We start from the raw sequence: 18,101 nt of genomic DNA, 5'->3' as shown, positions 1-18,101 counted from the left end.
CTAGCATGCTTTCCAACCATGCAAAATTTTCACAGACATGGCCAGTTACAAGAACTAAGTATATGCATATTACACCATGCAACACAAAATATTAGCTTAGCAAATAGATTTTAAACACATTCCGTTTAACATACCTGCTGCAGTGATGCACTGCTCTCTGGTTTTCACGTCATCCTCCTGCTCTGTCTGTTTTTGATCATGCTCTGCACAGATGCATGGAGTTATCCCTGATTCATCAATACCTTGTCTCTGTTTCTAACTGTAATTACATCAGCTTTTGAAGGGAGTCTTCCTTTATATATATACCATCTATACTTTAGTGCATCGGTTAGTATCAGTCATATGACTTTTATAAACAAAAGCCATTTTTTTCAGAAATCTCAAACACTGTCATTAAATCAACATTTCTCCAGATTAAATATTATGTCATATGCATATAGTTGTGCTCTAAGAACATGCTATCAAAGCCTTAAAGCCTAAAGTTGCATCACCAAACACAAAGCATGTGCTTCCTCCAGGCAGTTATTTTCCTCACCATTGGTGAAGCACAACAGAGCTGGCTGACCTGGTCTTTGTCAATTGGATATTCCTGGATTTACTTTTTAGACCACAGAGTTAAAGCTCCCTGTCCATCTGCCTGTAGGCAGAGTCATTTCTGGTACTCAGCTGAAAGAAGGCCATTACCACAGTCAAACAATGTGCAGTGCAGCACAACTTCAGCATTAAGTATGTTGTTTGGGATTTTTTTTTTAAAGAAGAAATAAGAATATTATGAAAGTAAATAAGGAAAATGGTATTGTTATTTAAGTTGGTATAGTCTATTGAGGGAACATAATAGTGGTGTGTGTATAGGTTGGACTGTTAGACCCCCAGCTTTGGAGACTGTTCTGCATCTTAAAACAAATGCCCTCTTGTTATGTTTCATATAGAGCCATATCTCCCAAGCCTGTGTACTGTCAATTTATTTGTTCTCTGTAGATAAATGTGGGACATATAATCATAGACAACAAAGAGATTAGACCATGATATTGCAGCCCTTTGTAATCTCAATAGTACCTGATATTTAAAGCATTTTTTTAAGAAATTTGTTTAAATTATTATCAGCAACCAGCTAATTGTAACTTATTCATTGCAACGATAAACAGTGAGATTACAAAATACAGCATGTGTTCAATCGCTGGTGTCAGTGCCATCATCAATTCAACTGTTAATTTTTTTCATATAAATTAGATCCTGCCAGCAATTTGCCACCCTAAACATGTTGCTTTGCACATCAACAGCACAATTACATTCACTCTTAATGTTTTGTGCTTGCGGCTTATTTAGCCGATCTCATCTCCAGCCTCTCAATTCCCACGATGGAGATGAAATTGCTGAACATGTATAGTCAAAAGCAAAAGCAAACACAGTGATGGGCTTAATAAAGACGTGGGGAGTGGAGAGGAGGAGCTGGAGTCTCGCTGCAGCTGCTGCATTGGCTCTATGCTCAGCAGCAGGGAGGAGCTGCGAGAGAGAGGAAGAGAGAAAGGGAGACATGTGGGGGGAGGTGGGCAGTGCTCTTGTTGGGAGATAGGGAATGCCCGTTAGTTGCGTCTGCCGATAATAGCACATCAGGCAGTGCTCTGCTATTGGGAGAGCAGAGCACAGGCGGTGAAGAGGACTGAGCTGCTGCGTACAGAATGGTACACTAAGAAGACAGGCGCACTCACAAGGAGACAGTGAGGGATAAAGCTCGCGAAGAGAGAGCGCATCATCACATGTAGAGAAGAGGACTGAGAAGGAGCAGGGCAGTGGGAAGCAGAGAGGAAAGGAAGGAGGGGAAAAAGTTACCCAGTCAGCAAGAGAACCTGGAGCAGCCGAGACTCACTGGGGTCTTGGTCCCTCTGGAACAGTCAGGCACATCAGTTGGAAGCGCATGTGGAGAGTGATATTACAGGAGGGAGTGCTGTAACTTCTTCCTAGAAAGACAGTCCTGTCATAAGGCAAGGGTAATGCTCCTCACTGGACCCTCCTGCATAGCTTACTTCAGGATTATCACAGCAAGGCAGCGGCTGTGAGCAGAGGAAATTAAATGTGCCAGAGGTGTCAGTGCATTTCAGTTCAACTTGTTTCTGTACAGGAGACTTTTTTGAAGTGGATACAGTTTCGTACCTGAGTGCCTTTTTTTTCCTTTATTGCTTCAAAGTGTGAAGCAGTGGAGACTCGGAGGGCAAGTTGTTCTGTCCTGTCATCTCTGAGACTATGTTAGACTGTGCGTCAGAGAGCCCCTCATCAGCAGCTGCAGCCTTAGAGCATGGAGAAGTCCAGCAGTGAGGAATCAGCCATTCACCGTAGCCCCTCAGTAGATAGCCGTGACTCAGATTTTCCCCAAGCCTCTACGTCTGGCCGCCCATTTGGCGGCCGCGGCTTCACTGCCGGCGCTTTCTACGGCTCCACAGGGCCACGCAAAGACGCACAGCAGGGACAAGCTGGAGCGGCAGCTGACACCAGCGCAGGAGACAAGACCAACAACAAGTACAGCTCACCTAAAGGCAGCAAATACGTAGTCTTTTACCTGGATCTATCCTTTGTGTTCCTTTTAGAATTCAAGAAGTGCAACATGGCGAGAGGCTGCCTCTGCTGCTTGAAGTATATGATGTTCATCTTCAATCTTATCTTCTGGGTAAGTGGCTCATTCTTTTGTATTTTCTTCAGCATACTTGCTCAGATTGATCCTGCTGATGTTAATTTTATGTGGCTTCTGTGATTATGCTGACAACGGGAATCTGGCTTGACTGACTCCTCACGGTTAACAAACGTGAAGGCACAGTGTCTTTTACATTTTAAAATGTTAATCAGGAAACATTACGATATGACAAAGTGATGGCTGTCAGGGCAATCATGCGTTTCTAATTACATCAGGGTGTTTATGCTTGTTCCTCTGTGCAAGTTGCTATTCCTGGATGCAATGACAGAGTCGGTGGCATTGCACCCGGTCTCCTTTTGTATTTTGTGGGGCATTGGGTTGGGCGGAGGGTGTCATCAGGGTCACTTGTTAGGTGGGTTATATGATTTATGGTAAACAAGCTGCTGAAATTCTGCTTATGTTATGCTGGTGAGTGTATCAGAAGATATCAGCAATGGTCAGCAATAGTTTCATGTAATTGGGTTTTATGTTTCACTTTATTGCTGACTTTTTGATGTGTTGACTCTTGGATGGATCTATGCTCAGTAATACAGCAATTAAAGAGATTGACTGTATTTAAAAAAAAAAAAGAAAACGTGATGATTACAGCCAGGGATTGAGATTATGGTTTCTAAATGTGCCAGATTTACTCATGTAAATTTAATTCAAGAAAACCTAGTAGGCTTGTTGCAAGCTCTGCCATGTGTATCCATGCATGGGCATTTACTCTAAAAGTGGGCATCCCTTGAATGTTTACAGAATGGATTATAAGGCTTATGGGTTATGGGGGTAAGTCTTTTGTGTGGATTCAGTGACGCGTGAAGCGTAAAAACATCCAAACACGAGGGACTCATCAACACGCACCCAATGTACCACTTGGTCGGGAGTGCAGTTAACTGGGGCACAGTGGTGGCATTAGCCTGAGCCCATGCAGCTGTGAGCAGGTCAGCGTTTCAAACACACACACACAAACTTAAATCTATCTAACTGACCATTTCTCCCTAGGAGTGAGTGTGAGCGTGAATGGTTGTTTGTCTCGCTGTGTTGGCCCTGCGATGGACTGGTAACCTGTCCAGGGTGTATCCTGCCTCTCACCTGTTAAATGCTGGGTTAGGCTCCAGCTTTCCTGCAACCCGTAATGGATGAAGCGGTTCAGATATGAATGAATGAATGAATGAATGAATGAATGAATGAATGAATGAAAACAGACAGCAGTGCTACCGGGCATCCTCATGACCGAAACTGTGGACCTTTCTGGCGCTTGAGGGCAACGTCTTCATTTCATTCTCGCATCATAACCCAGTGCACAGAGGCAGAAACGAGCATGATTGGCAAAGACTTACAGTATAGGCAGATCAGGAGGCTTCATTGTCCCTCGAATGAGGCCAGTGTTTGTGTAAGGGAATGAGAAGGAATGAGAAATGAATGAGAAAGAATAGTTTATCTCATGATAGAGTCATTATTACAGATATTGACTTACCTTGATTGCTATCGATATAGTTCAAGTCTGTGCTTTGGTCTTGATATCACTATTGTTTCTATGGGAATTTTATGCAGTTAAATCATGTAAAAGAAACCCAAAGAAGAGGAGCTGCTTCTGTCCCTTTGTCATGATGTCTGTCACATGTCCTGAGCTCAGATAATTAAGATTTTTTTTACAACTTGCAGGCTATTTAGGGGTCTAATTTAACAAGAGTAAACATGGACAAGACTTTCAGTCTAATCCATTCTTGTATTAACAAATGAGGTTAAAATCTTTACACACCTTAAAATTGGCTTTCTACTTAAGATCATGCTCACCGCAAACATTACTCTTTTTGTTTTTTTCTTTTTCCTTGTGCACTGACTTAAAAGCTGTACTGGACTTGACACTAACACAGGAAACACTGTCAGTTATCTGTATGTTAGTTTGGCCTGTTTGACTCCAGACAGATCAGAAGTTGCCTGAATGCATGAGTCTTTCTTTTTTTCCTAAGGGTTACAAAGTCATTAATTTCCACTTGTTTCTGAAGAGCCAGTCACAGGGGATTTGCGTGAAGGCTTTTACTCCCCTAGTTCCCCTTCAGGCTCAGTTTGTGCTTAACCCTTTTCACTAGCGAAACCCCACCGCTAATAACTGGCAGCAGCACACCGCTAATAAGGAGGTGGAAAGAGGCTTTGGATTTCAAGGCTGGTGGCCTCTGATTTACATATATCTATATTTATATATATATATATATGTGTGTGTGTGTGTGTGTGTCTGTGTAGGGAGACAAAGAGAACCTGAAGTACACTTTAAATGGGTGTAGCTCACACCCTGCTGTGCAATAATTGACTTTTTTACTGTGGGAATGTTCAAATAATGACTACTTACCATGTATTCTCTTGTATTCCTTTTACCACTCGATTGTTTTAATGACAGTTTAAGTATTTTGACATGGGAACAGTGTGGAGTGATGTGGCGGCTCAGTTTTTCTACATCTAACAGCTTGTAACTCATTGGGGGCTGTTTGAAGCTCTGAATTATGGGACACAACCAATTGAAGAATAGTTGGTGGGGCAAGGAACAAGGGATTCGCTCATCAGTGAAGGTGCCCCAGTGCGAAGGTGAGAAGTATGTTGTATCTTGACGCTCCTGGGACTCTGCTGTTCCACCACTAAGACTCCAAAAATCAAAGGGTTACTGGTTCCTGGTAGTAACCAGTAACGTTTGCATCTCATCTCGGGACTGAAGAAGGAATGGTGTGTGGTGTAACAGGACACCAGGTATCACAGTGGTCTCTTCTTTCTGACTGCACACACACCCACAATCACACTTGCTGTGCATACACACAGCTATTAACCATCCTTGGAAGTATGTTCACCACCCATACATCATCCACTGCTCTGGGATTACACTGGTAATTTGAAACACAAGGTAAACACTGGCAGGCACTCCAGGCATCTCCATACATGCGCTCATCCTTACCCCCCCCTCTCCATAGCAGTTGTTCACGACCATCTGGCTTCTCTTTCTTATAAGGGATTAGACAAGTTGGAGCTGCAGGGGGGAGTTTGGGGCAGATTAAAGCAGTATTGGGTTGTGCGGTTAGGGATTGAGAGCACAGCTCCTTAGGACAGCTCTATGCTAAAGCCATCATCATCAAAGCAAAGGCCCTTTGTGGTGTGACAGTGTGTGACAAAAAGTGTGAATTAGTTGAGGAGAGGATCTGTTGTGCTTTCTGTCCCAAACACATTTTTAAAATGTGTCTGTTGGATCAGCCTGATAGGACGATTGGTGTTAAGTCCTATTGGTGTCAGCCTTAAGAACACATCAGCGCTGGTGTTCTTGCTGCGAGCAAGGATTTCATCTTCTTATCATGCACTGCGTTCTCAGTACCCATTGCTTCCACCGTTAAATTCTCAAGTTCAGTAATCAATTTACTCTCCATTAAATCATTTTTCATTTTGTCCTGTGTTTCTGAAGACCTTTAAAAAGCGATAAGGTTTAAAAAGAATCTTTAAACATCACACGAGTATTTATTCTTCCAAACAAGCTCATTTTGTCTATTGGAGACAGCTTGGATGGTAGCTTAGTGGTTTCATAGTAGTCTTATCAAGTCGTACTGAAAGCTAAAGTCTCACTTCATATTCATATTTAAAGGGAAAGTGTCTGTTCAGCAGTCTTGTCCTACAAACACAAGATGGATAGTATCAAAGCTTTTTTTTTTTTGCAGAGAGAAAACCAAATGTGTTTAGCATTCATGAATTCCTGTGCTTACTTAGGGGATTGCTGGAGGATTTATAAACCATTTGGTTGGAGGCAGCAGAAGATTAGGTTCCCTATCGATTTAATCACTGAATTTGACATTTAAGGTTTCAAATGTGCCCACACTTTGATGCTACAAAGAGCTATCGACAGACTCAAGGTGGTTTGTTGGAAGTGTGCACAAGAGTGTATGTGAATATCTGTGTTCGGTTTAGTGGAACTCCATAAAAATTTTCACACAAGTTGTCCGTTTGCTTCCACCTTAGGCTGCAGATCCCTGGGGTTTTTAGTCCAAGGTGCAGAAGCAGTTTGCCTGTTGTTTGTTCTCCTTGTTGGCACATGGAAAGTGTGGTCCTCTTTAATGGCTGAAGAGAGTGTGGTATAGTAATAAACCTTTCTCTTTCTTCTTTTTGCTTTTGCAAAAGCACAGCTGAACTCCATCAGTCACTGCCAGGTGAAACAAGAATTCTGGCCCATTACGGAGACTTGAGTGCTCTCTGCAAGATGATGAAACAAGGTTTATATACGCGTAACTGTCACAAACATTTATTCAGATCAGTCATTTCACTGTGAGAGGCTGCTTTCAGCGAAGTTTGAAATGCAACTAAAGTCCGGCTTTTGCAAGCTAAGAGTTAACACCACTAAATTCATATGAATTTAAATAAAGTCTTAGTTAATGTTCCCTATTGATCTCTGGGCATAAATAAAGATCGGCTGTTCTGCTTGGTAAATATCTCCATATGCCTCATTTTGTCCATTGGATCATTTGGGAGATCCTTCTAATTTACACGTCTCTCTCTGGCTGCATTGATTTCCTGGCCATGTTGCGTGATGCCTCTGAGCTCATTAGCTCATGTTGCAGATCAGTTAGGATATGGAGCTGCTGTATTTCACTATCGGGGCTCAAGGTAATAGAGCAGAGAATTAGAGGTGCGTTGTAGTCTTAGATGCAGTTCCTATTTGAAAATGACAGACTTCTGACATCAAGATATGTGAATTGGTTTGTAAACTCATTCTCACATGTGGCTCATACATGAAAACATAAAAAGATGCTTTCTTTTATTGCAGTGACACAGCAACTGTTAAATTTGAAATTCATTTAGAGAATCTTGATAATTTTTTACATTGGTTACTTTAGTAATGGAAATAAACTGGATTACAGTTACTAGTTTTTAATTATCACTGCTGTACATGTCTGATAAAGTCAGGTGTATAATTAGCTAAAATGTCAAAAAGCACATCAACTATTAGTCTCATAGCTCAATAGATTACAGTTGGACAATTTGTTTTTGTCAGTTGACCTTTTGTCGCAGCTTTTGGAGCATTGCTTCCCTGGGCTGAAATAACCGCCTATGTCCATGCACATTAATATAATGATGATTGGCTGTCAGGTTTGACCAATTACAGGCCTCAATTACTTTCATGGCAGTGACCGATGAAGCCTGTAATTCAAACCAGAGACGTTGCAGTGAAACAAGTTAGACTTTTGACGCTGTCTGTGCTTTTTGCAAACTTTATTGTGTATCCTCACATTTTCTGAGCAAGAAAAAGTTCAAATTAAACAAGAAGTCAATTTGCATTCAATTCTTCCCCTCATCTGCAGGCCCATTTATTAGTTTAGTTTTATCCTTTAAAGTTTCAATTTGTTAGAGGAAGGAGTATACCAAAGAAGAAAAACCTTATACATTTCTATTTATATCATAACATTTGCTATCCCATTATACAGAAGAAGTTTTACAGTTGTAATAGCCACCTTCTCCAGCTCCTCCTGGGGGGTCATTGAGGCATTTCTAAGCCAACAGAAAGATATACCTCTTATCTCATTTTTCTATTTGCACACACTTAATTCCTCCAGTTGACTCATTTATTTATGCCTCTCGCCAGCCAGAGATAGTGCAGAGGAGTTGAGGGCAAACATGAGGACTGGGGAGACAAAATGAGAGGCGTTTAAGAAAACGAGATGTCCTTGATTTTGTGTGTAATTTTAATTCAGCTTGAACTGAATATGATGTGGCAAAACTGCATTATCTAGTCAATATTTAGTTTAGTTGTCATTTTATTTTACAGATATGTTTTAAATCTAATTTGTTTCAAAGTGCTTTAGCTGCCTTTTAAGGTGTAAGACATCCTTCGAAATATTTAGCTGAGAATGATTTCTGGGTCACAAGGAGGACGATAGGGAAGCAAGCAGTCAAGTCACTTGATATTAAAGGAAAGGAGATGGGCCTTTAAGTCCAAGTCCAAGTCCTTCTCTGAGTCCCTGCCTGATGACTGAATTTCTCACCAAATCCTTAAATCTGAGTCCAGACAGTTTGGAAGAAGCTCCTTTTGGCCATTTGTGTTCCTAGTTTCATTCTTACGGTCACTACTCACAGCTCATGACCTAAGGTGACGGTCAGAAGGTTGTCGACTGGTAATTCGACAGCTTTGCCTTTAGGCTTTGCTCTTTCTTGATCTCAACAGACAGGTACAACATCCGCATCACTGCAGACGTTGCTACAATTTGCCTGTCAATTTCCATCCTAGCCACCCACTCATGAACAAGACACTCAAATGCTTACATGAAGCAGCAGCAACTCTGAGTGAGCAAACTGTAAACAAAGTATTGCAAAATATTTCACAAGCAGTTTGTATGTTATTTGTGTCAAGACATTGGCGTCCTTCATAGACAGAGCCGGAAGGTCTTCATCACATCAAGCCTGAGTTTGATCCCTAACTCGTGGCCCTTTGCTGCATACTGTTCCCCCTTCTTTCATCACTTAACTGTCTCTCTGATTTAAAAAGTAACCAGTTACTCTGTTATTTAAATAAAGGTATGAAGTGCACTGTTCTTAAGCGTTGACCAGATTTCTTTGCTTTTTTGGGTTTGAACATCATACGTTGTTTTACCACTGATCTTAGCTGAGTAGGACTAATTTGTAATGACAAGTGAGCATCTCAGGCACAGCTGACAAAATGCTAGCTGCAAGCAACAGGAGCTGCAGTACAAAGACTCCCTCATCCATCTCCACCTTTGCTTTAGATAAAAAAGGTGCATGTAGAGCTTGTATGAACTTCTATATGCCCATTTTGTTGTCATCATGTTAGTTCAGTTAATATCTCATCAAGATTAACTGTACAGTCCCTCAACCCAAAAACGCACCTCTTTTCTTTACGCCAGCATGTGAAACATGGAACTTGCTTTCAAAATTCAGGTCAGAAGGGTTCAGAGAAGAACAAGGAGAAATGATGAGTGTCATTAGTTCCACACACATAAGCAGAATCCTTTGCTGTGACTATCTGCCAAATTGTGTACTTCAGGCAATAGGGAAGGCAGCATCCATGTTGTGTAGTCAATAATGTGCTTATAGCACTGAGCTGTAACAGAAAATATCACTATATGTCATGTTTTGGGGTAATTGATCGAAAAGGTCCTTAAGAGTATTATGTATCAGGAAAAAAGCCCAAGCAAGGCCCTTATTCATTGTGGGAAAATATGTCAACAAAAACGAGCTAATCCCTGCAGCCCCACAGCTGAAAATGAGTCCACAAAGCAGAATTCAATTTGGTGGGAAAAGATTGGTATTATTGAGGGAACAAAATGTAGTCGTCTATCTAAAGCCCCGTTTGAAAATGTGTGCAATTACTGTACTTTCTTCACATCTTTTGCCATTTCTCATTTCATGTTAAGAACTTGCAGGGATTCAGTGTAGCAGCTGGACGATAACACGAACACACTGAGGCCAGTGATTTGAACAAAAGCTGATGCTGGTGCATGTCTGTGTGGAACGGATATCTCTCAATGTCCATTACACCTTCATAATACTTTGTTATCCTTTTCTTGTGATGCAGAAAAATCTACTTTGCATTTGAGCATCTGGCTCACAGAACAATTTATCTCATACTTTTTTGATCTTGTTGCAGCAACATATTTGTTTTCAGACAAGAAACGATTCAAATGAACAATGTTTCAGGACTATTTTGTCCTCAAGCTGCAGGAGTGACTATAAACTACCTTTCATCCACCTTCACCTTCTGTTTCCACCACAGGAGGACCAATCAATGCAGACCTTCATCTAAGCAATTTATTAATATAGAATGTTAGAACAGCTTGCTAGGTCAACTTTTTTCAGTAGCTAAAAGCAGATTACAGTGAAATCAATGTTTCCCACTCATCCCTCACCTCCAGGCCTCTTGGAAAGACTTAAAGAATTATTTTTTTCATCTCATGGGAGCAGATTAAAATTTCTTTAAGATCACCCCTCTCAAGTTTGATTAACCGAAAGGTTTATGAGTAGATATGAGCTAATTGCAAGTCTTGTTTGATTTAATTTCTCATGTGAAATATTAGATTTACAAGAGAAGCAGTCATGTGGAAAAAATCATTTTCGCTGGAAGAGCAGAACTCTGATTTAGCTGGAGTTAAGGCCATCAGAATACAATCTTTAGTCTTCTGGGTCCAACGCCTAAATCCACCAGAAATTGTAAGCTGTAGGCTGAGTTTCATCAATGACAGTCTCCAAGGCCAATTTCCCCCAGGGTCACTACCTGGGCTGATTCAATAGGGCCTGTTTCTTTTCCCACCATAAACCCGCATAGCACCCTTGAGAGCCTGTTTCCAGTCAGCTTGCTCTTTCCCATCCCTAAACAGCATTTAATCACCCAGGACACACTGGGTGACTGCACCACAAGAAACAGATAGATTGAAACAGAAAATATGAGCAGATTGACTTTGAATGTGTATATTTTAAATGTGTCATCTTGAATTTGGGTCAGGGACTCAGACATTCACTGCCTGAATTGTAATGAGCCCAGGACACAGCTTCAGCAGGGCTCCAACACTCTCCACTCTGCATTGTTAGCCATGACAAATGAGAGGCAGATTTATGCCTCAAACATCAGTGCATGTATTGATTTACTCAGCTGCACCATCACAGATTACTGCTGCGTTATAACCTGTCATAAAATCAGCATATTGCAGCTTTCTTGATGGAAATGCACAAGATGAACTGATGATTATCAGTGTTTATTCTTTAATGGAGCAGTTTTGTGCAGCATGTAGAATAGAATAGAATAGAATAGAATAGAATAGAAATGTAAAATTCAAACCAATAGCAAATGCATTTGACTGTTTGTTGTGATTTGAAATGAATGCCACAGTCTTTTTGTTTTCAGCTTGCAGCCCAGATCTTCATCTGAGCTGGTTGTTGCAGTGCTCTCGTTATGTCTGATCCAATTTGTGCTTGAGTCTTATTTGATGTGCATGAGGTGAGCTCAAAAATGGCTTTGATAGTCTCCCTGAAGAGGGAAATGCAGTAAGTAGTCAAGATCCTTCACTGCTACACCTCTGAGATAGCTGACTGACAGACTGTGTAAACCTAATAGGGATTAGTTCCCCATGCATGTAGATTCATCCTCTTCCTTATCACCACAGAATGTTGGACTGTCCCCTCGACTTTCCTTCAGTCTTATCACACAACTAAAGCAGTTGGTTCCATTTGTTTATTTTACATCACTTTCCAATTACCAGTTGTATTTCCAGACAAGAAAGAAAATTTGTTTTGTATATCTGTTCTGTTTCAGAAGATATCATGTTATATGTGTCTTGAAATCAGAAGCAGCTTGGTAGCCTGAAGGATGCAGAGTTTTGTCTAAGAAGGAAACATGGAAATCCCTTTGGTTTGGTATCTGGGACACAGATGGATCTCTAATCTCACTTTTTTAAGAGGACCTGGCAGTCTTATTGTATCGTGGAAACTGAAGAACCACATGGCAAAGTTGTTGGTAATTGTAATATTCAAGTGAAATGATGTTCAAGTTTAAGAGTGTCAGTGTTACAAATTACCTGTCATAAAATGTGAGTCATTTAAATAATGTGGCAAACACAGAGGAATATGTCCTGGACCCACTTTCATTAACCTTTATCTCATCTCATTCAATTCATGAAAGATACATAAGCTGCTGTTATGTAAGTGCACCCTTTTGAAACCAAGCTAAAATTTCAGCTTCAATTTAATCTAAGTTTGAAGTTGTTCTTTCATGACTGTTGCAGTAACGTGATCAACATTCAACATTTACACATTTTGCTGTCATATCGTGTGTGTGCACGTGTGTTCACTGGCAGTGTGTCATTTGCAATTCTCGTCAGTATTCATTATTTCCACACAGATGTCTCCATTTCTCTTATTAAGGCACCCAGGCTTCAGTAATGGGTGACTTTGGATGGCGGCAGAGCACAAAAGAGCGAGTCCGAGGAAAGCTTGGTGTGGGCAGACTGAAGTTAAGTAAAGAGTATAATTTAAGGAGTTCATTGTGGGGTTACCTGCACATTTAATAAATGATCTCATTCATCTATACTGAGCCGGGGTAATTATTAACACACACCTGTGTAACCACTCACCAGAGGAGTGTGGTTGAACCCACATCACTGTGTTGCATTCGCTGATTATTTCGAGCAAAACGACACCATTATTTTTGGGGTCAGGCCATTAGTGCCTTCTCTATTTCATGTGAGTTATACTTGTCATGATTTTAGATCTCCACATAATGAGTTTTCCAACACTCCTTAAGCACAGTTCACAAGAGAACCAGGACAGATGGGGATGGACAGATTTTCCTCTCAGTCCCCTTCTGAGAGGACAGACTGGCAGAACCCAAAACACTGTCCTTTTTGGGTGGGAAGAAGCGAAGCATGAAGGCAAGCAGGCAGGGAGGGAGAGAGGGGATGGACCTCTTCCCAGGAGCAAGAGAGGTGAACACACTGATGCTTGATGACAGCCCCCTGAGAAGTGACTCACCCCCACTCGCAGATCTTGCTCTTTCTCTCGCTCTCTCTCCTTTTAGCATCCACACCATGTCATTTTTGGTTTTTGTTTCTTTCATCTTGTGAACAAATGTGTGAATCATTTGGTCCATTCAAAGAAAAAACATGTAGAGATTAATAAGTTAAAACATCATCAAGTAAAAATAATGTTCAGGCTTTGTTTCTCAGCTAGATTGAACGCTTGCTTTTTTCCTTTATTTCAAGCACTGATAGTGTTTCATCTCTATAGTTAAAAGCAATACACTGGCTAAACTGATTTTCTCCTCCCACCTCCCAATGGGCATAGCTTCCTTCAGTTCATAAATCAAAGAGTAAACAGGTCTTACAGCTGAAAATAATCCAACATAAATGCAGTACTTTGAGTTTAAAAATCCAATTACAAACGATTTGTTAAGCCTTTTGAAAGTGTCCCTTGGTTTCACGCACTAAGACATCAGCAGCAGATCTTTTATGTCCTTTATGGTACTAACTTGGTTTCTGAGAGATACTCAGGTCGACGGAGTTGAGAGGATTTTGTAGGTCAAGAATAAATGTGGTGAAATCTTTGTCATCTTCCTCAAACCATCTCTGGACTTTTTCTTCGGTTTAATGGGGAACATTATAATCGAGTAGGAGGTTGTTGTGAACTGGAAAAATCAGTGCCATGAATGTCTGTATGCTGCAGGGTCTTGATAGGTGGTAAACTGCACATTAAAGCCAGGATGTCCAGCAGAAAGAATCCCAGGGGAATCAGACTGCTTTTTCCTGTATCCCTCCCTCCCATGGTGCATCCTGATCCCTCACCTTGGTAAACACATATACAGCCAACTGTCCACATGATGTATGACACTAAGCCACGTTCTACTGTTCCTCTGCAGTGCAGTTCTTATGCTCATGTGTCCATTCTTGGCACTTTTGGCAGTGGGCAGGGGTCATCTGGAGCACTCTGACCAGTTTGAAGCCTCCCACACAATAAGCAGTGTAGCTCTGTGTGATCTGACACCTTTCCATCAAAAAACAAAAAAAAAAGAAAAGGATTTTAGCATTTTGTGGCACTATAACTCTTATTTAGCTTCAGACCTCACCAGCCAGGCAGCCTTCCCTCCCCACATGCATCATTGAGCTTTTGCCATCTGTGAATCGGTTGCCATTTCAGCAGTTGCCCCCTCTTTGGGCCACTTTTGTTCAGTTCTGAGCGCTGCATACAGAGCACTTTATACAAAACCTGCTGTTTCTGAGCTGCTCGGATCCAGTTAACCAGCCAACACAATTTGACCCTTGTCAAAGCTGCTCAGATTGTTGCTGCTTCCGACACATCATTTCCTGCATATATCCAACCTTTTGTCAAGTGTCAGAGGTATGAGATAATCAGTAGTTACTGTTTCCTGTTGGTGATTTTATGGCATGGTGGATAACTGTATACTGTATGTTCATTCTATGTTAATGTTCATAAATGAAACATCCAATCCACATCAGCAATAAGATTTTATATTTAGTACAAAGAAAAAAGTGAAGACAGATGAATAAACATTAGAAAACAGATCAAAGGTAAATGCAGGTGTACCTGGAGTGGAGTAGTCCGATAGTGGGATTAAACTAACTAAATAAGTACTGTAAGTTGTTGTTTTCCTGCTTCCTCCCTTTGACAGCTTTGAGCTCCCAAACCTGATCAGCTGTGCACATAAAGTAGAGTTTCAGTCTTTTTTTTTTTTCCTCATGTAAGACAGATAATTCTGTAAGATTCCCAAGCCTCATGGTAAGAACCTATCTTTCATAATAAATCATGTGACCTTATTCATTTTTTCATTGGTTTATTGTAGAAAAGAATAAAACATATTACTTTATTCTTACAACGGCATTGGTAAACTTTTTTACTATGGTTTGGATACACTCGCCCCATTAGGTTAATTGCATTTCAGTGAAAACAAATTCTAAGTATTCAATTTTATTTCATCTTCATGGGAGTGCTCTCATCCAGGATGAAAATCCCCCATCCGCTGGAAATGGGAGGCCACTGAAAGGTCTCAGAATTACAGTTATGTGAATCACCCTCATATCTCAACCCATCTTTACAATTGTTGGAGATTTTATGGGGGTACTGCTAGACAGCATTGATCAGTAACATTACCAAACCCTCAACTTTCAATTTCAATTTCAATTTCACCCTATCCGTCTAGTAGAGTTCCAGAAACTTCTAGAATAAATTCCAAGTCACATTGTAGCTGTTCTGGTGACATGTGATGGCTTCTGCATGTGTATCTGTCAGTACGCAGCAGAATCAAAGGACTTTGATTTCAGAGCTCGTTGTGGGATGGGAGTAATTGAGTTGCAAATGCAGATTACGATAAGCTTGAAATGTCCATGTGGATGTTATTAAAACTAGAACAGTGGCAGGTTAAGTCTCCCATGTGAAGGCTGGCATGACTGCTTGCTTGCCTCTGTTAGTTTTAACAGGAGCCTAATAATTTTTCCTACAACCATATCAATCAGTTTGCTTTAGAGAGAAACATTTCTTAATCTTTAAGCCTTTCTACTCTACAAGTCATTTTTCCTTTAAGTGTTTACTTCGCACAAGAGGCATGAGGAGAAAAATGACTGTCCTTTAGCATGCTGGTTCATAATTATTTTGCAGTTGGGTTTCTAGTAAGATAAATTGATTTCTTTGATTAAAAGTAGAAAGGCTACCAAAGAATTGTCCAAAACTGTCTCCAGGGACAGGACGTTTCTTCAGGAAGTTTTTATTTCAAAACTTGAATTAGTCATTAAAATTTGGTGGTCATCATTATGTGAGAAATCCAAGCCTGTCTTATCTTATGGGCTACACTAATATGGCTTCTTAACATGTTTTCTTTCCAGTACTTTCTTCATATTAACTGTGATGGGTGGTCAGCTCTACCACCTTTAGAATTCCTGTGATCACTTTCCATTCTCATCTGCAAGACAAGCACAACTTCATTCACTGACACATTTATTCGCAGAAGATATGCTCTGGTAAGAAAGAAAAACAAAACATCAATATACTTTGAAAGGTTTTCACTCTGCATCAGAGCTGGTTACAGAGAGATGGAGAGTGCATCTGCAGGGATCCGCACTCTCATTATATCAGAGTCCATCACCGACGCAGACTGCTGTGTCCTCAGAGATTCAGTGTCCCGGTGTTTGCAAAGATGGTGAGCATGAAGCTGTTGCAGGGGAGTGTAAGTACAGTGTTGCATTTTACTGACAACATGCTTGTGTTCCTGCATTATGCATCCCTCCCATTGACTTTCAGTGTACTAAACATGCAGTCAAGGTCAGCAAAGCATGACGGTATATACGTGCTTATGCCTTTAAATTTATGCATTTGTTATTCTTCTTTGACATGAAAAGAGGTTCCCAGCTAACGTTTTTTTCATGGGCAGCTTTCAATCGCATAACCGACACTGCATGAAGCCAGTTGTTATTGTCAGTCTGATCTCAGCTGGTTTTCATTCCTCTCTTTGCATGAAACTTTGCATAAAAATGTGTGAAATGCAGAAGCTGGTAAACAGGCCTTTCTTAAAAACATGTCCATATTTAAAGCTTTTTTTTCAAATTCAGCGGTAATGTAGCCTGTTCCTCCTCTGGGTCACAGAGCATGATACAGTTATGGCTCTAAAACATATAGACACACTCTAAACCTTGGATTTTTAGCACAGTAATGAGATAAAATTAGACAAGATTAAAGGTCAGTGGGCTAAAGCAGGTCTGACTGCAGTCTTTTAATATGTAAAGACCATTTGTTATGGTTTTAATTTTACTACATACTATCGTATGGTGTATTAAAATAAATGCACCTTGGGTTGTTTTTTTCTGTCCTCGCAGTGGGTACTAATTATTTCCCTTTGTCCCCCAGTTAACATAAGCCATTCTGTCATTCTTTTGGGGACCTTAATATGTGATTGAAGGCTTATAGAAGTGAATTGTCTCTTAAAGCAGAGAAGCAGGTTAATTTAGGTTTTTTGTTTTTTTTTCCAATATTTATAAATGAGATGTTATATGAAATTTTAAAAAAGCATTTTGTTGCTCGTATTGATTTGAATGATCTCACTCAGTGTATTCTCGCTTGATAGTGAGTTATTGCATACAAAGTCATATTGTGTGGTATTAGTTTGCATTTTTAAATGCATGAACACATGAAAAGTGGCCAAAGTGGTTTGCTGTTTATATGAGATTATTTTATGTACCACTTAATTAGCTTTCACATCCATTATATTTATCACCAAAGAAATTTTCCTGTTTCCTTTCCTGCAGTGGCAAAGCAAGTAAGAGTCAGTTTTGTGGCTTTTAAAACACAGTCCCCCTGAACAAGCTTTTTCATACAGTGTACAAAAGGTAAAGGGACAAATTAGCCTGACCAGCAGCTGAACTAATAATACCCTCCTCCTCCTCGGTAGAGTCTAAACCGATGCTTTGTTTGAAGGGGGCTTTTTTTGCAATGGAAATGAAAACATTTGAACATAAGGTACAAATATTGTGCCAGAGGAAGATTTTTTTATTTAGCAGGCCTCTGTTTGAAATGGCTTCTGGACTCAGTGATAAGTCATGATGGGACGAATCAGATTTAGCCCCATCCTCTGCCTCATTTGTTCCTGTCTAAATGAGATAGCAGACCTATCTGTTGGCAGCCATCCACTGGTGACAAAACTGCAGACTCTTTAGAAACACCACCTGTGTGGTATGCCTGGAGTCTCGCAGACTTGTCACTCTACCATTATCTGGCCCAAATTCCATGGATGAAGGAGCATTAGAGGACAAAGCAGATGGGCTTGCTAGAAGCACGGTGCAACAGTAGGGAGCCACACAGCAAATGATCAGATTCAACACCTTTGATGTCGCTCCCCAGGTTTGACAGGTGTACAGGCAGATAGACTTCCTCTTGAAAAAGTCCCTGTCACTTCAGCAAAGGA

At 40.6% G+C, this 18,101-nt stretch overlaps 1 protein-coding gene across 3 annotated transcripts in view; it reads left to right on the top strand.

Annotated features, from left to right (window-relative positions):
- tspan9a (tetraspanin 9a) overlaps positions 1-18,101 on the top strand; it is a 191,788-nt gene that overhangs the window by 112,758 nt on the left and 60,929 nt on the right. For 2 of the 3 annotated variants that reach the window (XM_041997562.1, XM_041997561.1), the window contains one exon: positions 2,583-2,662. In XM_041997562.1, the coding sequence (XP_041853496.1) occupies positions 2,600-2,662 (63 nt within the window). In that variant the 5' untranslated portion in view covers positions 2,583-2,599. Of the gene's footprint in view, positions 1-1,582; positions 2,663-18,101 lie in introns of those variants that run through there. The other variant, XM_041997560.1, reaches the window with a different exon arrangement.

This window comes from Melanotaenia boesemani, chromosome 10, assembly GCF_017639745.1.
Source record: "Melanotaenia boesemani isolate fMelBoe1 chromosome 10, fMelBoe1.pri, whole genome shotgun sequence".
In the NCBI taxonomy this organism is placed as follows: Eukaryota; Metazoa; Chordata; class Actinopteri; order Atheriniformes; family Melanotaeniidae; genus Melanotaenia; species Melanotaenia boesemani.
The sequence above is the reverse complement of the archived record's forward strand: the minus strand, read 5'-3'. Positions and strand labels throughout refer to the sequence as shown.